The sequence below is a fragment of the Macrobrachium nipponense genome, chromosome 48 (assembly GCF_015104395.2).
Source record: "Macrobrachium nipponense isolate FS-2020 chromosome 48, ASM1510439v2, whole genome shotgun sequence".
Taxonomy (NCBI): Eukaryota; Metazoa; Arthropoda; class Malacostraca; order Decapoda; family Palaemonidae; genus Macrobrachium; species Macrobrachium nipponense.
In genome coordinates, this window is record NC_087223.1 from 19,299,625 (window position 1) to 19,321,830 (window position 22,206).

General features: G+C 38.1%; 1 protein-coding gene across 1 annotated transcript; it reads left to right on the plus strand.

The window, feature by feature from the left end:
- The first annotated feature begins 1,294 nt into the window (after window positions 1–1,294).
- Window positions 1,295–14,928, plus strand: LOC135204955 (glutamate receptor ionotropic, kainate 4-like). The gene is made up of 14 exons (XM_064235194.1): window positions 1,295–1,342; window positions 2,206–2,305; window positions 5,916–6,197; window positions 7,382–7,596; window positions 8,518–8,638; window positions 9,153–9,335; window positions 9,921–10,108; window positions 10,887–11,045; window positions 12,073–12,217; window positions 12,513–12,633; window positions 12,957–13,053; window positions 13,416–13,527; window positions 13,944–14,109; window positions 14,628–14,928. Exons 2-14 carry the CDS (start codon window positions 2,263–2,265, stop codon window positions 14,806–14,808), a joined length of 2,013 nt encoding a protein of 670 aa, XP_064091264.1. The 5' UTR covers window positions 1,295–1,342; window positions 2,206–2,262; the 3' UTR covers window positions 14,809–14,928.
- Window positions 14,929–22,206: the final 7,278 nt, after the last annotated feature.

Consider the following 22,206-nt stretch of genomic DNA (forward strand, 5'->3'; position numbering starts at 1 on the left):
CATTATCAAGTACGTGTCTCAGTGACGAGAGAGAGAGAGAGAGAGACGAGAGAGGAGAGAGAGAGAGAGAGAGAGAGAGAGAGAGACTCCTATCTTCTCATATCCTAATATCCTTCAAGATATTTACTCCTAGATACTGAGAGAGAGAGAGAGAGAGAGAGAGAGAGAGAGAGAGAGAGAGAGAGAGAGAGAGAGAGAGAGAGAGAGAATCCTATCTTCTCATATCCTACAATCCTTCAAGATATTTACTTCTAGATACTTTGAGAGAGAGAGAGAGAGAGAGAGAGAGAGAGAGAGAGAGAGAGAGAGAGAATCCTATCTTCTCATATCCTACAATCCTTCAGGATATTTACTCTTAGATACTTATATACAAGTCTTACTCTTCTACCTCTTGGAAGCACTTTTAAGTTCTTTCACCAGTCCCTGATCTTTTTCCTCAATGTCCTATCACCAAATCAGTCACTTTCATCATTTAAAAACATCAGCCATTTCACTCTCCATCTGTGATCTTTTTTTTAACCCAAACCAGTCACTCTCCCTTCAGTAAAGTGAACTGAATTCTTGTACATTTAGGGCAGCTGACATTATCAAGTCCTATTCTCCCTAGGGTTTGGAGAAGGATATGTCCACACCATCTATTACCTCCTTTTCCATCATTATATCATCTATATCATCTACATGTGGAATGTCAGTAAGTGTTATTTTCGTTTACAATATCTGGAAGGTTTTTTGCTTATGACAGCAAATATAATTTGGGTTGGATAATGCCTCTGTTTTTCATCATTATTCGCTTTTAATTTATGTTGATTTCTTACTTTTCTCAGATAATGTAAGAGGTGTGTGTGTGTGTGTGTGAGAGAGAGAGAGAGAGAGAGAGAGAATATCACTAACTCCTCCTCCGTTCAATCTGTCTAACTTTTCGTAAGACTAACAGACATATTGACATATGAAGACTTAGTTCACAAAGTAAAAACAAACAAGTTACAAAGACATGACTGATTGGCCTGCCTGGTTTGGGTAATCAAGCAGCCAATCAGAAGCGAGGCCGTCTCTCAAACTACCAATCAGCAGCGTCTATCTACCCTTCTGCTATTGGCTGTCATCACCCTTCCAGACACCTAACCGTGCTTGCCAATTGGCTGCCAACACTCCAGAGAACTGATCATAGTCCCTCATTGGCTGGCAACAATTCAAAGAGCTGATCCTGTTCCCCCATTGGCTGGTATCATTCCTGGGCGGGGTTTTTAACATTCCCATCCCATGATGCAATGTAAATCCTATAGCTCATAAGATCAGCAGACTCCAAGGTAGAAGGTTCTCTGCAGAGAGCAGCTGTGTCTAGGTGAGATACCAACTATAGCTACAACTTACTGGTGAATTCTGAGTGAAAATTGAGTCTTCTAAGATAAGAGTGACCTGACCTGACCCTAACTTCAGATTTATAACTTGATTATCTCACTCCAATCTAAAGGCAGAACTTACTTATACCCAGGGGATCTTAGCCCAGGGATAGCATACCCACAAAGGGATTCAATACCCTGTGGGTAACTCAAGTTGTACCATGTGGGTACAAAGTTGATTCAGGGAGGTACTTAGTGGATTAATACTGTATTTTACTCAACTTAGAAGGGATTAATTTTTATAACTATACAACAAAGAGCAAAATCAAGGGGTTGAATTACCTAGCATCTAGGATACAAACTGCCCTAGGCCGCTATCTAAGTACAATAAGGTTTCCAGGGTTATAATCCAACCTGCTGCATCTGGTCTGGGCAAGTAAAAGTCAGTAAGATGTCAGTGTTCTTTTTAATAAATACTTATTCTGTCACTCTAAAGAACGTACCTAATGTAGACCGATTAAATATTAAACAAAATTAAGAAATGATTCAAGATTTAAGCTAATAAATAGAAAAAGGCAACTCTAAAAACACAACAGAGACCTGTGGGAGCGGCAATCTCACGTCCGTATCTAGCCCAGTCCTGCAGGACTCTAGATTAGGAAAGAAGAAGAGAAGAAGAAGAAGAAAGAGTAAATTTCAATCCTAAAAGAAATCTATACGCCTAGTACATCTTGGAAGATGGTTGGCCATTGGTATGGAAAACTAGAAGCATGGTAGAGATTCCAGAGTTTGGAAGTAGATTTATATCTATCTATCTATCTATCTATATCTATCTATCTATATAATATATTATCCCTAATTTCAGGTCTGTGTCAAAACAGCGCTGACTTAAGACAACGGAGAAGTTTGGCAAGTTCCTATAATGGCTGACATTGCATTACTTGTGATCAAAATGACCATAATTGGTAAGTAGCTATTCTCCCTTAATATATATATATATAATATATATATATATATATATATATATATATATATGACTGGTAAAAATGTTCTGTAACAACAGAATTCCATCTAATAAAAGGAGCCCATAAAAAACACCAAAATGTAGAGAGAAAAGTACTTTATTTCAGAGACTGCTGTCTCTCTCTTCAGGTATATGAATGAGAAAAGTTTACAGAAAAGGTGGTATTTATACCAAGAGATCCGTCCACAAGTAAGCCAATTTAGGTTACCCCCGCTGATAATCTTCCTTTAATCCTCTTAAGCGTTTGGTTGAATGAACACTGCGTCGACGATGTCCGATGTCCAATTCCCTTTTGAGATGTTTCATTACCTGCTTCTCTTTTATTAAGGCCGATTCCATCATTTGACTCTTGTACCGGCCAGTTGCTGCTATAAATTACACGTGACATATTCCAGTTTATTCTAGGTTATGTTCATTTATATGGTTGAAAATAGCCGAGTTCTGTTGTCCATACCTAACTGACCGTTTGTGTTGTATTAATCTCTGGGGAAGTGATTTACCTGTAAATCCGATGTAAGATTGGTCACAGTCCTGGCACGGGATCTCATATACCCCAGAGTCTTTGGGAGATGTCTTTTGTTGGACGTTAATCAGGGATTTGGCTAAGGTATTTGGGTAGGCAAATGCAAAAGGTGGATTTCCCAAGGGTGTGAGTTACTCTCCTAATCGTCTCCAGGTGGGGAATTTTTATTTTATTGTTGGGTGTCTCTCTGGTTTGTCTTTAGGGGGTCGGTAGAAAATTACGTTTGCTTTTTGAATTGCTTTCTCAATTATATGGTCAGGATACTTTAAAGATGAAAGTTGCTTGCGAATTAGTTCAAATTCTTTTTCCAGGAAATCTGGGGAACAAATTCGTAGGCTCTTAAGAATAGGTTGCTAGCTACACCTATCTTGATAGTATTGTCATGATAGCTAAAGTAGTGAATATATGAAAGTGAGAACGTTGGTTTTCTGTATATGGTAAATTTGTATTCTGTCGTGTCTCTGATTATTAAAACATCAAGAAAAGGAATTTTGTTGTCTGTTTCCCATTCAACTTTAAATTTGATGCTGGGCACTAATGCGTTTAATTTTGAGAGGAATTCATTAAAATTACCCCACTTATTATCCCAAAATGTTAGTATGTCATCCACGTATCTCATCCACAGCATGTTTTTGGGTTTTATTGCATTTATTACTGTAGTTTCAAAGTATTCCATGTACAGATTGGCTAAAATAGGACTTAAAGGACTACCCATACTACACCCGAATTTTTGCTTGTAGAATGATTCCCCGAATGAAAATACGTTATTAGATGCACATAATTCAACTAACTTTATTATTTTGTCAAGTGCCAAAGGGAAATGATCTGAATAGGGGGATAATTTTTCCCTTAAAAACTGAAGAACGTCCTGTACTGGTACTTTTGTGAATAGGGAGTCTACGTCAAGGCTTAAAAGTTTTATGTTGTGAAGTGGTATATGTGCTTCTCTGAATTTGTGACAAAAGTCTTCCGAATGTTTGATGTGACTGGGAGAAAAAGTGCCTAAAAAAGGAGAAAGGAGTGGCCAGCTATACCATTTAGAAATTTGTAATTGAAAGCTCCGGCGCATGAAACGATGGGTCTGAATGGAAGATTGTCTTTGTGAGTTTTGGGAAGACCATAAAAGTAGGGTAATTTAGGATTAATTACTTTAAATTTCTCTAATAGTTTCAATACTCCTTTTGTCTTGGCCAATTAATCTTACTTTCCGAAAAAATTCTGTGGGAACGTTCTGGAGGGGATTTTTCGTCAGTTTTTCGTAAGTATTTGTGTCGCTAAGGAGCTGGTTGATTTTGTCGAGGTAGAAGTCTTTGTCCATTATTACAATTTTGCCGTCAGACCCATCGTTTCATGCGCCGGAGCTTTCAATTACAAAATTTCTAAATGGTTAGCTGGCCTCCTTTCTCCTCCGTTTTTTAGGCACTTTTTCTCCCAGTCACATCAACATTCGGAAGACTTTTGTCACAAATTCGAGAAGCACATATACCACTTCACAACATAAAACTTTTAAGCCTTGACGTAGACTCCCTATTCACAAAAGTACCAGTACAGGACGTTCTTCAGTTTTTAAGGGAAAAATTATCCCCCTATTCAGATCATTTCCCTTTGGCACTTGACAAAATAATAAAGTTAGTTGAATTATGTGCATCTAATAACGTATTTTCATTCGGGGAATCATTCTACAAGCAAAAATTCGGGTGTAGTATGGGTAGTCCTTTAAGTCCTATTTTAGCCAATCTGTACATGGAATACTTTGAAACTACAGTAATAAATGCAATAAAACCCAAAAACATGCTGTGGATGAGATACGTGGATGACATACTAAACATTTTGGGATAATAAGTGGGGTAATTTTAATGAATTCCTCTCAAAATTAAACGCATTAGTGCCCAGCATCAAATTTAAAGTTGAATGGGAAACAGACAACAAAATTCCTTTTCTTGATGTTTTAATAATCAGAGACACGACAGAATACAAATTTACCATATACAGAAAACCAACGTTCTCACTTTCATATATTCACTACTTTAGCTATCATGACAATACTATCAAGATAGGTGTAGCTAGCAACCTATTCTTAAGAGCCTTACGAATTTGTTCCCAGATTTCCTGGAAAAAGAATTTGAACTAATTCGCAAGCAACTTTCATCTTTAAAGTATCCTGACCATATAATTGAGAAAGCAATTCAAAAAGCAAACGTAATTTTCTACCGACCCCCTAAAGACAAGACCAGAGACACACCCAACAATAAAATAAAAAATTCCCCACCTGGAGACGATTAGGAGAGTAACTCACACCCTGGGAAATCCAACCCTTTTGCATTTACCTACCCAAATACCTTAGCCAAATCCCTGATTAACGTCCAACAAAAGACATCGCCCAAAGACTCTGGGGTATATGAGATCCCGTGCCAGGACTGTGACCAATCTTACATCGGAAATTTACAGGTAAATCACTTCCCAGAGATTAATAACAACACAAACGGTCAGTTAGGTATGGACAACAGAACTCGGCTATTTTCAACCATATAAATGAACATAACCATAGAATAAACTGGAATATGTCACGTGTAATTTATAGCAGCAACGGCCGGTACAAGAGTCAAATGATGGAATCGGCCTTAATAAAAGAGAAGCAGGTAATGAACATCTCAAAAGGGAATTGGACATCGGACATCGTCGACGCAGTGTTCATTCAACCAACGCTTAAGAGGATTAAAGGAAGATTATCAGCGGTAACCTAAATTGGCTTACTTGTGGACGAATCTCTTGGTATAAATACCACCTTTTCTGTAAACTTTTCTCATTCATACCTGAAGAGAGAGACAGCAGTCTCTGAAATATAGTACTTTTTCTCTCTACATTTTGGTGTTTTTATGGGCTCCTTTTATTAGATATATATATATATATATATATATATATATATATATATATATATATAAACGTAAATATATGAAATAATACAAGCGTTGTCGAACATTACAAATGGCGGTAGATGAACCTTCCCTAGACCTAACGCTCTCTCCAGTCATATCCGCCCAGGAAACCGAATCCCTGAAGGAGACGACGCCCTTCCTACGAGAAGCAGATCCTACGAAGGCAATCCTTCCGCAAGAAGTCATCGAGGGACGCAGGACTGACGTCCTAGGGTGGAAAAATCAAACAGGTCCGGAATCGCTAACGGACAATGGCTGCTCTACCGTTTCTCTAGGCCGGGACGGTAGGGCTTTAAATTTGGACATCCGGTCCTACGAGCTTTTGGCGGTGCTTGGAGTGCCATCCGTGGCTCTGGTCTTGCAGTGCCAGGAAGGTGAGAGTTTGTGACTGTTGTTGTTATTGTTTACTGATGGAAAAAAACAAGAAGAATAAGGTTTAAAATGCGCCAACATCCTTATGGTACTAGCTATGCGTCTAGACCTTGCTGCTGCTTCAATTGCAAGGTATATAAAATGCTGAAGAGCGAAGGATTGAAAATCCGTAGACAGAACAACACTCAAAACAGAAATAAACGATAAACTATCCGATATATAAACACATACACCAACAAACAACAAAGCAAATCAGAGGGAAAAAATTACAGAAAACATCAGCCTATGTCATACGAAATAAAAATTTGCTTTCGGTGTTTATAGTCTACGCGACCAAACTGCTCACTTATCTTCTCATTTTCGTCACGTTTCGACATCTGTATGTTTCTGTAAAGATGTGTATATAATGAATTATACACACACACACACATACACACATACACAATGCTCAACAAGATCAAGCCATAGTGTACAAAGAAGACTTGTTTTCCAACTCCATCTTGTCTACAATCTACTAGACTTATTGAAGATTACCGTATCCCAGAACCAAGTCAACTAGTCCTATAAAATGTATATATAGTTCTTCACAATGATTTTAAGGAATGTGAATATTTTGCAATTTAACCAGAAAAGAATAATTACTATTTCTATAAGGTACAAATAACAATAATCTTACATATAGTTCTGTCGTGAATGAATACATGCTATTAATTATAAAAATCACGATCTTATTTGAAATAAATAATTTGAAATAAATAATTGATATATTATATATATATATATATATATATATATATATATTCTATAATATTAAAATTAGATATATTTGTACGTAAATAAATTGTCTAATTAATTAATTACTTGACTTATTCATAAAATTTTTTTTAATAAGGTATTTTAATAGGATAAGATATGAGGTATTATTATTATTATTATTATTATTATTATTATTATTATTATTATTATTATTATTATTATTATTATCAGCAATGTCTCCAGTGCAAGATCAGGTTTAATTAATAAATGTGGCAAAAATCACTCTAGTAAAATAATAAGTAATAAAATGTCTTCGTCAACAAATGAACACAATTCTACCAAATCTTAATCCAATCATGCTGCCGATATTGGCGCCTGGTGCCAGATTCGGCAACAAGACTCCTTCTTAAGTCCCTTTGTTTATCCCTAGAGCCGTCTCACCTGAAGATGCTCCGTACCTGGGGATCGAAGGGCCTTTCGGTGTGCCTATTCAACTCCTCCATGACCTTAACAAAGTCCCTGATGAAGGACCCCGACCGGAGTCCCTGCTTCCTGAGGCGCCAGTGGACTGCCGTCCTTGTGGGGAGTCCTCAGTGGTCCGCTGAAGTCATCAGATCCTCTAAGACTCTTGGACTCTATGATTCTGTAAGGGTCTAACCATTGCCATCTTGAATTGACAATTCAAGATGGCGTTGGTCTAACTTCTGTTCTGTGTTTCTTCCCCCCTTATTTTTCAATTGTGTTGACACCTTTCCTCTCTTTCTGTATCTGCCAAGTGTGTTAAATACACATGTTGTCAACTAATCATCCCTAAGGATGATATTTTATTGAAATTATTCCTATATCTTTAGTTTGATCAAATGTACCCCTAAGCTACCAATAGCATCCTTGTCCAGTGTCAGGATTTTAGTAAAATCCCAAAAGATAATCTAATGAAAATGTAAGTTTTTCCAAAATATTCAGGCTATTTCAAATACATTGCTTTTTTTTAGTTTTAATATTTCATTATCTCTGTACCATAGGCACTTGCAATGAATATATTATCTCGGGGCCATTCATTTTTCAAAGACAAAATCACGCAACAAACGCCTTCTTTTCAGTCCTTCACAAATATCTAGTGGCTTGTAAGAATCCTTTCTAGTGACAGGCAAACGACCATTTCAGTTTTATTTCAGTAAATGAGAAAACGTTCGGCTTATTTCACTGTGTAAAGCTACAATCAAACCACTCTTCTTATATGTACCATAACTACGCAAACCTGTAACTTCAACATTAGATTTTTTTGTCTTTAATCATCAACAGATTTAAGATGCAGGGCTGCTATCCCACAGGTCCTTGGCTTTTATATAAGTTTTGCCATGACAGTGAAAGAACACTATTTCATCCAATGGGCTCGTAAATCACCAACTGCTGATGTTCAGAAATCACAGAGGTACATGGTGAATGCTTTAGGTCTATGACTTTGCCAAAGGTTTTGTCTTTTTTAAGCTAGTTAAGTTCTCCTAGGTGACATAAACTTTAACCAACATCTCTTGCTTTGCCTGCCTCCTCCTCCTCCTCCTCCAGAGAGTCCACTGGGTCGTGGTTGCAGCAGAGGAAAGGGAATCAGGTTCAATAACTCCGACACTTTCTGCCTTCGAAATCCACCAACGGGTGACCTGGCTCCTCTGGGTCTGGAAGTTCAATGGTATTTATGACTTTAAAATGTTTTACAGGATAGTTTCATACTGCAGTTGAGATTAAACTCTCACAGGTTGCCCATAAAGTATATCTTTTGGAACACCACAATTTCTGACAAACTTTCCAGAAGGAAAACTTCTGTGACCTCCACAAAAATTGCTAACAGACTTTCCAGAAAGTAGATCTTTGGAAACCCCACAGAAATATCTGATATTTTCCAGAATGTAGGTCTTTTTAGACACCACAATTTCTAGTCGAATTTACAGAAAGTAGATGAACACCTCCAGTAAAATCTACTGATAGATTCAGTGACTTATAATAATTGATCTGATGTGAAATTAACGAAAACCACAAGGAAACTATAAAACAAAATCCTCGATCTTGCATTTAGAAATAAAACAGCAACCGGTTGGAATTCAGATTCATCAGAATCATAACACAACTAACAAACTAGAACCCATCTTGATGCTTCCTTTGTAAGGAATTTCTAAACCTTTACGCTGGAATTTCCATTTTGTCAGACTGGGTCATTTTGGTCAGCAGTCCCACAAGAAACGGACTTGTAGCGAGACAAGCAGGGCACTGGATTGCAGATAGAGATGGCAGACATTCCCTTCAGGCCAGCAAGCCTCTGAGACCACCTTACACGGAGAATTTCTTCGGCCGGTTGATCAGAGTGGTTAGCATGAGGGATACTTACCCAGGTATGTCCATGGAATTTAAAGTTTTCTGTCTCTTCCTTCACGAATGTTCATAGGTACGGGACTGTAAATAAGAGGGAGTATTGCCAGTATGTGCTAACTCTGAAGTAGCATAGTACTATGATGCCTTGGTAATCTTTTCTCTCAAATTTTCAGGGACAATTTATCTGTGAACCAAGCTAAATCATGACTTATTTTGAAGCAGGTCAAATAGAACGCCACAAAACGACAAGATAACTATAATCAGGCTCCTTTTACATTTGAATAGGTTGAATGAACATCAGTATCAAACGAAAAAATCATCTCGGAACATTGAGGATTAAGTACACTTTGCCTTCTACAGATCTTGACTCTTGAGGCACCAGTGGGTTAGAATGCTCTGTCTTGAACAGGTCTTGAAACGGCAGTGATTCATTATGCTTTGTCTTGAACAGGTCTCGAAACACTGGCGATTCATAATGCTGCCTTAAACAGGTCTCAAAACACTCAAGGACTGTATCTGGCTCGAACAGGTCTCAAATCACCCAACGTACTATACATCCAGAAATCCAAGTCTCACATCTACTCCATTTCCTTCGCACTTTCCAGACTTCGTCCAGTCGACGACCAGCCGCTGTTACTTCAAGAAGGACGGAACTACCAGGTGCATAGGCTACGAGGGCGAGACCTTCACCATCATCGTCGATTCTCTGAACCTCACGATAACCAACAGAAAGGTGGATACTTGTGGGATTCCCACCGACAAGAACAGCAGAGTGGTTGTCATCTCCAGAGAGGTAAGATGACCTTAGGTTCTGTGTTTTGTGTAGAGAAGAAGAAGAAGTGTCTTTTGGCACCTGTTCTCTCTGAATTTTGTTCCTAGAACCTATAAACATCTTGCAATCAAACCCTGCACTGTTTGTAGCTTTTATTAGATGTATAGAACTCAAAGACACATTCCTGACGCTGATTATACTTTTAGGACCGTGTTTGACCTTATTTTCGGCACTTTAGAGCTAGAATTAAGATAAGAATTAATAGGACGAATGTGAGTTTAATATCCAATCCTCTCTACCTCGCAAACAATATACTATACCGAAGGGGAATTATAATTGACAAATGGTTCCTCACCTCACGGACTTGATTCACGAGGTAGAGTGAACTGGATACTAAACGACATTTGTACCTTAATGTCTGTATGTATATATGTATAGATATGGGTAAATATGTATATATAAGTAAAGGTATCAGCCACGAAGGAAAATGAAACACTAGAGTGTTTCACTTTCCTTCGTGGCTTATACTTTATTTATGCATTTACCACGTTCCAAACTTTCGTGATTCAGTTATACATATGTATATATGTATACAACGAAGAACCCAATATTAAAACAGCGACGTGACGCTACCCAACACTTCCTCTAAAAACTCGGAAACCTCATCTAGCAGAATCCCTGAGGAGTGAGATCGTAACCACTAGCATTCCAAACGCGACACGACCTTCATTCATCTACGCACTAAACTACACGCAAAAACCACGCACTCAACGTCCCCCGTTCTGTCATTATCGAACAGGAAGCGGACATCTCCCTCGGTATCTGTTCCATGACGGCCGAGCGCTACCAGATCGCTGAATTCACGGAATTCTACATTGGAGTGAGATCCAGCATCCGATCTTCGGAGCCGCACCTCGTGAGGGGGACTTTCCTGATCTTCAGCGTCTTCAGTTGGACGGTGAGTTTAATCAACGCTTTCTTTTTGGTTTTAAATGATCTGGGGGCGTTTTATTGAGGTGCTTTTATTTACAGGTTGTAGTTTCAAGTTTCTAAATGATCCAGGGGCGTTTGACTGTCTTTGGCAAAGCGTTTTTTGTTTACGGTTACGTTAATTTGTTTGTTTATACGTTACGATGAGTTTAAAGTTTTTAAACGATCTCGGGAGAGTTTTATTGAGTTTTTTTATTTTTATTACAGTTAGCTTAATTATTCTGTTTATACGTCGCGGTGAGTTGGAAGTTTCATTGCCTCCAAGTGTAGGTGTATTTTTTGTTTCTAGTTAATTTGTCGTTTTATACGTTCGTCCGTTTCTGCAGACGATTAACGATTACGCAAAAAGTTTCGTGGTAATTTTGGTGAAAAGCTGACCCAATAGTTAAAGGCTATTTTCGATGCTGTATTGATAATATTCCAAAAAAAAAAAAAAAAAAAGAAAGAAAAAAAAAAAAAGTCGAATTTCATACCTCGACATGGAGACAGAATACAGAAGAAATACTAAATACAAAAATCCTTTTGCTGACGCTTCTCCCGAAACACTCCGTGACTTGTTCCATCGAGTAGTGATGCTTATGGTGTGTGTAAATGTAAATTGTATCAATAGAAAATAAGTGTCTGGGATGCAAGTGATGCCCAGGCCCGAAGGAATTTCTGGCCATGTTGGTCAAGCCAGGTCAAGGAAGTATACCAAGGAGGGAAGTTAGATGGAGCCGTTGTCCTTCTAGAAGTAGCAGTGGTAGAAATATGAAAATGTGGTTTCATTGGTAATAACTGTTACTTTTTACTATTATTACAATTGTTATTATTCAGAAAATGAAGACTATTCATATGGAACAAGCCCACAGAAACCACTGACTTGAGATACTAATGTAAGTCTGTACAGTAATTCTAATAAATCTTGAGTCCCATACTTCCATTTTATTTATTTATTTGCATAGACTCATAAATTAATCAGAGACATTACAAAAACAGAACCCATTCTCTTCTAGACATGGGTGACCACTTCCCTGTACATCGTCTTCGTCGTAATAACCCTGTGGGTTCTAAGCAACATCACCGCGTCCCTGGGGCTCCAATCCGAGCGATCCCTGGCCTCCATTTTGGATCAGGTCTTACGGTCTTTCATCTGCCAAGGTAGGGAGGACCTGGGGCAGTTTCTGAATTTTGAGTTCCTCCTCGCTAGCTGTAACCAACTACAGGCTATTGGGTAAAGTAAGCTATTCCTAAAAAGCTTCACCTTAGCTGGGACTTAATGCTAGTGAAGTAAGATTCATGACCACTTCACTCTGTAATGTCTACTTTTTAGTACTTTATCATTAATGAATAACTTCGTTTTAAAGACAAAATCCTGTAATTCTTTGCACAGTTTTCCTTTTCAAACCAAGATCGTTCAGAACACAAAGTCTCACTTAGATCCTTTCCTTGCCAGGCTACGAGATGGAAGATGCCAGCATGTGCGTTCGCTGCCTGGTGGCTGTGAGTTGGCTGGTGACCATCACGCTGGTCTCCAGCTACTCTGGGAACCTCACGGCTTGGCTGTCTATCCCAAGGTAATGATGAGAAGAGTCTACTTCTGTCAATTTGGTGATTAAAATAGGATCTGTCACATAGGGACAGATTCTGGAGTAGACAGGGTTTGGTTTAGACCTTTCTGTACCGCCTCTGTTCATTGTTCTACTGTGGCTTGGGCTAGATTAGAGAAACTGATTAAAACAATTTGCCACAGAGAACGGGGGACAGATTCTGAACGCAAGGTTTGGTCTACTCCCTTCTCTCTCTCCTCTGTTGGTTGTTTCACTGTGGCTCAGGCTGCAACAAAGACTTGTTGCATATCCCATCAGCCTTTTGCATACTAAATTTTTCTTTTTATCAGACTGGAACGACCAATCAACTCCCTCAACGACCTTGCGAAGAGACCAGACATCGAAACTTACGTCGCCATCAACAGCGAAAATCACCAGCTCTTTATGGTACAGTCTCCACACTCTGATTCAGCTGTAGATTGAGTGGGATGACAGCTTTCCATATTTAACACGTACTTTGCATAAATGAATCAAGACATAATACGAATTAGTCAATAAATTTGCAGCTGAACCATGGGCAGCCATTCCAGGGCAATGTATACAGGTTAAGCTGGGGTTATGGGTAGCAAATGCCCATTAGTCTGGTCAAAGAATACCAGGTTAAGTTACATTCGATTACAGAAGCCTTTAGTTTTCCTTGGTTTGCCTAAAAATTCTGTCAGAGAATGGACCCACTAATGCAGACTGCAACTATATCGTACCTTTTGTAGACATAATTAGCTAGCTATCGCCAAGTTTCTTATCAACAGAACCAAACCAAAGGCATTCTGGGTGCTATCAGCAAACATGTGGTGCCAGACACAGGGGCAGACTTTGCTATCAAACAACGGAGAATCATCGACGGGAAAGCAGCGGCTATAAGTAAGTTTAGGTTTTTTTTTTTGTTCATGGCGCACAAAGACACTCTTGTATTCAGACGTCCCACACAGCCCAACTTCTACAATAGATCAAAATGCAAGGAGAGGTTTGTGGGTCTTATTCCAGTGTATTCATTTAGGGTATGGCCACTTCAACATCTTATAAACACATTGGCAACCACTCCAGTAAAACGTCATGAGCCAATGTTGGAAACTTATTGCAAACACATCATGAACAGGTTGAATAGAAGTCATTGGTAAATCTAAGCAGTGCTTCATAGGATTAGCCAGCATTTGCCAACGATTCGTTCATCACTTATTGTCACTGCCTTGATTCCAACCTGTTTATGACATGTTTAGCTGCAGTGTGGAAAAACTCACTGTATATAATAGATCATAATTCTTCTTCTTCTGTACCAGGTAGTGACAGCTTCCACTACTTCACTGCCACATATTACAACCAAATGGAGGGGATACGAGGATTCGCACCCTGCAGGCTTCACATATCGGCTGACCCTGTCATACAAACGTACTATACGTTCATTGTCAATAAAAACAGCTGGTTTAAGGAACAGATGGATACACGGTAAGTCTTATTGGTCAAATTCACCCACCGAGCAACCGTGAGGTTCTGCCCAATATCTTCGTTATATGCGCATCCCCAGAAATGCATTAGTTAGGCAAACAACATGATTCAAGTACACAAACGAAAAAGCCAACATTTTGTCTCCATAATCTGCATTTCTAAGATTCCTGAACACCTCTCATTAGCATCTTGCTTGGGCTTGACATCATAATATTCAATTTCATGTCAGTGTTCAATATCACTTATTCAGAAAACAGTCACTAATTCCAAATTGCAGAGTTGCAACTGGTCCACAGCCAAGCAAACTGTATATTTTCTAAGGCTCATGAAGCCTCCTTGAACTTTCTTGAATCTGAAGATGTCAGTAAAATTCTTGGTTCTCTATTTAAGTTGCAGACACGGTTATGAATGTATGTTCATGTAGGATTTAGCTCTAAGCTGGGTTAGGTAAGATTTCCATCTGTCCCAACGTGCAAAGTCGAACCAACATCCTTTCAAGAGGAATCTTTCACTCACAGAATCAGATGGCTTCGATCGTACGGCATCGTCCACCAACTGGTCAAGAAGTTTGACCCGCCCGGGTCATCGCAGAGCCTGAACATGACCCAACTCCAGGGCATCATCTGGGTGTGGCTGACGGGCATCCTACTGTCTGCCATTGTGTTCTTGACGGAGCGTTTTGTAGGAGAGAAGTCTTGAACAGAATGGAATTTGCTATAATTATAACTTTTGGCCTCAAGTGTACGTCGTAACCATCTTATAGCCCCTTTCCTCTTAGGGTGAAACAAGTTTATAAATATCTACAAATCAAAATAATATTGGAACAGAAAATGTATGAATTTATCAATAACATTCTCTAGCAAGACACTTCTTCTAATCCTCACTATCTTGAAGACACACATAAAAGATGGGGCCTTTTTCTAAGTACCAAGGTGACTTTGATTACGTAAGTTCCCCAGTCTCATTCAGGGGGGGTACAAAATAAAAAAAAAATAGGGTGAAAAGCACACAAATATAGCATAGATATTCCCAGCTCAAAAGCCTCTTATCTCTCTGGGGTCATCGCAGAGCCTGAACATGACCCAACTCCAGGGCATCATCTGGGTGTGGCTGACGGGCATCCTACTGTCTGCCATTGTGTTCTTGACGGAGCATTTTGTAGGAGAGAAGTCTTGAACAGAATGGAATTTGCTATAATTATAACTTTTGGCCTCAAGTGTACGTCGTAACCATCTTATAGCCCCTTTCCTTTTAGGGTGAAACAAGTTTATAAATATCTACAAATCAAAATAATATTGGAACAGAAAATGTATGAATTTTATTCAATAAAACATTCTCTAGCAAGGCACTTCTTCTAATCCTCACTATCTTGAAGACACACATAAAAGATGGGGCCTTTTTCTAAGTACCAAGGTGACTTTGATTACGTAAGTTCCCCAGTCTCATTCAGGGGGGGTACAAAATAAAAAAAAAAATAGGGTGAAAAGCACACAAATATAGCATAGATATTCCCAGCTCAAAAGCCTCTTATCTCTCTGAAGCAGGCGAGATAACATTGTTTATGAGACGAGCGATTCTTGTTAAGCCGCAGATAAGATTTGGCCCCACTGGTTACGTCACTGCTTTTCAGGTCACATGCTTTTGCAGGTGTGCTCTCATGAATTCCTTTCCAGGCATCGGGCATTTTCATTTGCACTGTTCAGTCAATTCACCTTCAGGGCACAAATGCAGGTGTACACATTCACTGTGTGTCAGCTGATGCGTGTTCTCAGGTGTACGGGTTATTCAGTTCATTTCAGAATCCATGGCTTCACAACTGTAGTACATCTTCTTCCACTGATTTTCAGGCTACGGATGTTCAGCCCTGTCCATTTATTGAGCTCAATTTTAGATCACATATGTTTAAATTAGTAATTCTTACTTGCTCCATTCATTCTCAGACTGCGTGTTTTGACAGCTGTACCGCAATAAATTCACTTTCTGGCAACAGATGATCCCAGCAGCTGTTGTTGCTATTCTGACCATCTGCAGGTCACAAATGCAGCTGCACTCATTCAGCTCATTGTCCAATCACTCTCAGGTCAGAGGTATTTTTACAGCTGTGCTTCTCATTCAGCTAATTTTCTTGCCAATATTCGCAGCCGTATACAACCCATCTGCCCTATTCCTTAACTTGTTGGTTAGTGCTGATATCAAGCACTTCAAGGACACTGTCTTAATGGACCTTGCTCCTTCAGTAATGACATATAAGTCTTGCAAATGAGTCTCACAGATAATAAACAGAGTGAGGGACCTCCTTACAGACCTTACAGACCTTACATTTTATTCGGGTTGCCCCAGGTCCCCTCAGTGTGAGGTACCTCTAATGTCTACCAGAGAGTTGCTAGTACATCTTCAGGTATATTTTGCATCTTCCAATCTTGGATGGTCTGGGATGCAGTTCAGATATTTGTCGAGCTTATTCTTAAACACATCTACGCTCACTCCTGATATATTCCTCAGATGAGCTGGCAACGCATTGAATAGACGCTGCATTATCGATGCTGGTGCCTAGTGGATTAATGTCCTGTGTGCTTTCCTTATTTTTCCTGGTATAGTTTTGGGCACTATTAATCTACCTCTGCTTGTTCTTACTGATATGTTTATTTCCATGATGTTTTCTGCTATTCCTTCTATCTGTTTCCATGCCTGAATTATCATGTAGCGTTCTCTTCTCCTTTCTAGACTATATAATTCTAAGGATTGTAGTCTTTCCCAGTAGTCAAGGTCCCTAACTTCTTCTATTCTAGCTGTAAAGGACCTTTGTGCACTCTCTATTTGTGCAATATCCTTTTGATAGTGTGGGTACCATATCATATTGCAATATTCAAGTGTACTACGAACATATGTTGTATAAAGCATAATCATGTGTTCAGCTTTTCTTGTTTTGAAGTGCCGTAACAACATTCCCATTTTTGCTTTACATTTTGCCAATAGAATTGCTATTTGATCATTGCATAACATGTTCCTATTCATCATCACACCAAGGTCTTTAACTGCTTCCTTATTTGTGATTGTCTCATTATTAGGTCCCCTATATGCATATAGCTTTCCTTCTCTGTCTCCATAGTTTATTGATTCAAATTTATCAGAGTTAAATACCATCCTATTTACCTCTGCCCAATCATATACTTTGTTAAGGTCTCTTTGTAGAGCGTTCCTATCTTCATCACAAGTAATTTCTCTACTTATTCTTGTGTCATCGGCGAAACTACTCACTACCGAATCCTTAACATTACTGTCTATGTCTTCAATCATAATAACAAACAGTATTGCAGCTAACACCGTACCTTGTGGCACACCGGATATTACCTTGGCTTCATCCGATTTCTCATCATTTGCAACTGCCTGTTTTCTGTTGTGTAAAAATTCTTTTAACCATCTTCCTACCTTATCCACAATATTGTGTTTTCTAATTTTCTTCGCTAATATATTATGGTCTACCTTGTCAAAAGCTTTTGCAAAGTCTAGATAAACCACATCTGTTTCATTTCCGCTTTTCATATTTTTGAATATGTTCTCACGGTGGACTAACAGTTGGGTTTGTGTACTTTTTCCGGGTACGAAACCATGTGTCCTATATTAAACAAATTATTTTTATTTAAATGTTTCATAATATTTTTTCTTCATTACCCTTTCATACACTTTCATAATATGTGATGTTAGACTCACAGGCTTATAATTACTTGCCTCTAGTCTTGATCCACTTTTGAAAGTAGGGGTAATATATGCTAATTTGTGCTCATCATAAATCTTGCCTGTATCTACACTTTGTCTTAATAATATTGCAAGTGGCTTTGCGATAGAATGAACTACTTTCTTTAACAAAATAGCAGGAACTCCATCAGGCCCTGCTGCAGCTCCAGTTTAATTTCATTATAGCCTGAACAATATCAGCTTCATTAATATCTATGTCAGCTAAATATTAACTATTTTCGTCCCTTACTTCTATATCATTATCTTCATTATCAATTCTAGGGGTGAATTCTCTCTTATATCGTTCAGCCAATATGTTGCAAATTTCTTTTTTTTCATTCGTTAATCTCCCTTCAATTCTTAGAGGGCCTATTTCTATTCTTCTTTTATTCATCTTTTTCGCGTATGAGTATCATAGTTTGGGGTTTTTGCTTGAATATTTAATTAGGGTTTTTTCTTCCAAGTCCCGTTTTTCATTTTCTTTTGATTGTATAATCTTTTTTGTTCTGCATTTTCTATCTTACTTTTTTAGTTCTATAAACTTTCCATGCATTTTTTTCTTTTTCTTTTGCAAGACCTTTTTTCCACTTTCTGATTTTCTGGAACAAGATCCTTCTGTCTCTTGGTATGCATGACTGATGTTTACTTTTCTTCTTCGGTATATATTTATCCACTATTTTCTCTAATATTTTATATAATATCTCCGTATTTACCTTATGTTCATCACTTACGAAAAATGTTATCCCAATCTTTGTTTAATTCTTCATTTATTTCTGACCATTTTATATTTTTACTGTAGAAGTTGTATTTTCCATATCCTTCCCACTTTTTCATTTCTTGCTTATCTCTGTTTTCACTTACTTTGGAATGGACTGTTAATTCTATGACATTATGGTCTGAAATACTTGCATTATAAACTATTATTTCTTTAACATAATTCATCTCGTTCACAAATACTAGGTCTAAAGTATTTTCCTTTCTTGTTGGCAGGTGATTTATTTGTTGAATGTTGTATTCTAGTAGCATATCTAATAGCTTTTCGAATTGCGTCTTATCTTCTGCACTACTATTACTCTCTTTTTTATATGTATAAGTACAACCACAATCTCCTATTCATTCTTTCCAGTCTACGAAAGGAAAGTTGAAGTCTCCAGATAGGAGAATAGTCCAGTCCTAGTGATTTCTACATATATCATCCAATTTTTCTATTATTAAGTCAAACTCTTTAGTATTAGGAGGTCTATATATTACTATGTTCATTAATTTTTCAGATTCAAATTCTACCGCTATTAGTTCACATTCTGAGTTACTATATTTCTCATATATTTTTCCTTGTTTTTTGTCTTTCCCATATATTGAGGTTCCCCCTTGATTCCTATTTTTTCTATCTGATCTATAAGTTTGGAACCCTTTTATTTGATCATCATTCCCAGTCTCTTGGGAATACCAGGTTTCACTTATATTCATTATATCTATTTTCTTTTCAATTTGGGTTAGTTCTTCTAAGTACTCTATTTTTCTTTTTGAGTTACTCGTAACTAAACCCTGCGCATTCATCACTATGATGGTTTGCGTGTTTTCTCCTTCATTTAATAATAAGGATTTTCCCATGTCTCTTTCCTGTTCTGGTACGTTGTTCTTTTTTTCATTTCCTGAAATTCTGACATTAAAAAATCCAACTTTTCCATAATATTTGATCTTCCTTCATCATAATTATTCATTATGTGTCTGAATCTGGAATTTTCTCCATATCTGCAATATCCTCTTGCATAATAAATACAGTTATTATCTCTTGAGTAGAATCTTGGAGCTGAGGCTTTGATATTTTTTGCTGACATCTCTGCATATCTCGTTGATGGCTTGCTTTTTTCTTTTACCTGATATTCTTTATTCCTCTCTTTATTTGTTTCTTTCTTATTTTGGATTTTATTACTTGATTGATTATTTATTTGATTATGATTCATGGCTACAGGGTGCATATATTTACATTTTTTGTCGAACTTACATCCTTTTCCCTCTTTTAGGTTTTTGCATATTTTTGGATGCAGATCTCTGCAATCATCCTCATAGCCAAGATATGAGAATAATGCTCCTTACAAGGTTGCACAAGGAACTTATAAATCTGCAGGAGCTACTTAGAGAGCGAATGCTTGTGGCCCCTAAAAAAATATCCATTTCCTTAAGGCAAACTTGACCAAGAGTTGGACTCATCTATAGGTGAACAGGTAGGACAATAGTGGCTTTAAAGAACAGCACAATGTAGATGAGAAAGCAGTTCGTGATGGAAGCTACCCAAGATAAGGAAATGGGAAGTGTAGAGGTGCTATAATAAAAGTAGACATGAGTTTCTAATAAACTTTCTGCTTTGAGAATTTTGGTTCACATCAAGTCTTCCAAAGGAAAGATTTTATGGACCTGAGAGGCGAATTCTTAGTCCTAAAATGAACACAGACTCAATTTAAGTACTCCCAGTCAAACTGTTCTATTTGCCAGATTCTGACATCTTTCCTTATGCAAGAAAAGGCCCAATAAACCAAAAGTAGATTCTCTTTAGATGTCCAAACTTCAGTGCAAAGTTGGACCTCATGTTAACACCAGAAATGTACCCTTGTCAGTTGAGTATGCTCTATCTAATCTCGTGATATTATAGCATCCTTCTGGCTGGTACAGTCGGTAACGCGTTGGCCTCGTAATCTCGGGGACCAGCGTTCGCTCCCCGTCAACGGGAATTTTTGAGAGTCTACTAGACGGTTACTGCCATGAGTGATGTCATGGCGGGTGGTTGGGTTTACCCAGCTGACGTCCGCCCAAGAGGCAATTGCCTGTCGGGGGACTGAAACCAACAAACTTTAACTTTGTTACATGGTCTTCAATAACATGATATCTCGGTGGATGTGCGTGGTGGTGCAGCGGTACGGCTCTCGCCTACCGGTCGAGAGGACCGGGGTTTGAATCCCGCCGTTCACTGGTGGCTTGGGGGTGATGCCATTGCATAAACCTAGGAGTCTGAAAACTTGAGAGGGTTAGGAGAATATGTGCCAGCCCAAAGGCTGGCACATATTCTGACTACAACAAACGCCATGATCGTGAAAAGAGATGGAACTTCATCCAAAAATACTGACCAGGACCGAATCGCGCTCTCACCTCTTAATCGGAAACCCAAATATTCCCAAAATGAGCCACCTCCAATTTCATCACAGAATATGTAGCCTATTAAAACAAAAGTTGAACCCAGTGTACTTTTCTCTTGGTAATGAAATTTCAATAGCTTATTACACTAAATGCAATACTAAATACAATACGCTATTCATTCTAAACATATCATTCCTATATTAGAGAGAAGTGAAAGGTGTCCAATTGTAGCTAGTGGTCTCTGCGGCCAATGATCAGTACTACCTACTGATAAAATACTGAATAAAAGAAGATAACCTCACGTCATCCTTGATTCTATAAAAGATATAAAATAAAAAATGGATTTGTTTACACCTACGACAAATGATGAAAGTTTCTTAGGCTTAGAATATAATAATAAACCTCCATTATCAGATATCTCAATCACTCAAACTCCGCAAGATTTTAATAATTCCGTTTTCAGAAAGCAGACACTTCCAGGTCACGGTGCGAACCTTTACAGCAGACCCTCTTTCACTTCTCACTCAAATAGCGGTACTACCACACGGTTGCACAGTACCCATGTGTTGATTGATGAGAGTCAGATAATAAAGCAATCTCTAGAAAATAACCAGTATAATTCCTGTGTAAATGATGAGAGTAATACATTTCAACCCAGTTCGACCACGCGTGATTTCAATGACACAAAATTGTTAAAGTACGACTCTCTTGGTTTCAATGACACAGAATTGTTAAAGTACGACTCTCTTGGTTTCAATGACACAGAATTGTTAAAGTACAACTCTCTTGGTGTCAATGACACAGAATTGTTAAAGTACAACTCTCTTGGTTTCAATGACACAGAATTGTTAAAGTACAACTCTCTTGGTTTCAATGACACAGAATTGTTAAAGTACTACACGTTTGCTGCTTTCAATGTCACAAAATGGTTAAAGTACGACTCCTCTGCATTTGCAGATCCCCAGAAAATAGAAAAACCATTGCAAGAGTCTCAACGCAGTACAATTAAAGCTCTGGATATCAAATTAAGTCCAAGAACTTCCAAGACCATTGGGTCATTGTTTTAACATAAAGATAAACTTCCCGAGATCATGGCTCAGTCAATGTTATATGTAAAACCTAAGTCCTCCTCAAAACGACAATGTCACTATAAAAATTAATTTTTATTATTTTCAATATTTATATTACTTTTAATTTTTTTGATCCATTAATGTTTTTAGTACTTCAGTT

What these genes read in the sequence shown, in the direction of transcription:
- LOC135204955 (XM_064235194.1), top strand. Translation starts at nt 2,263, where the DNA reads ATGGCTGACATTGCATTACTTGTGATCAAAATGACCATAATTG. An exon ending in CATGAGGGATACTTACCCAG is followed by an intron (nt 9,336 to 9,920) that starts GTATGTCCATGG and finishes CGCACTTTCCAG; the next exon opens with ACTTCGTCCAGTCGACGACC. An exon ending in CGGGAAAGCAGCGGCTATAA is followed by an intron (nt 13,528 to 13,943) that starts GTAAGTTTAGGT and finishes CTTCTGTACCAG; the next exon opens with GTAGTGACAGCTTCCACTAC.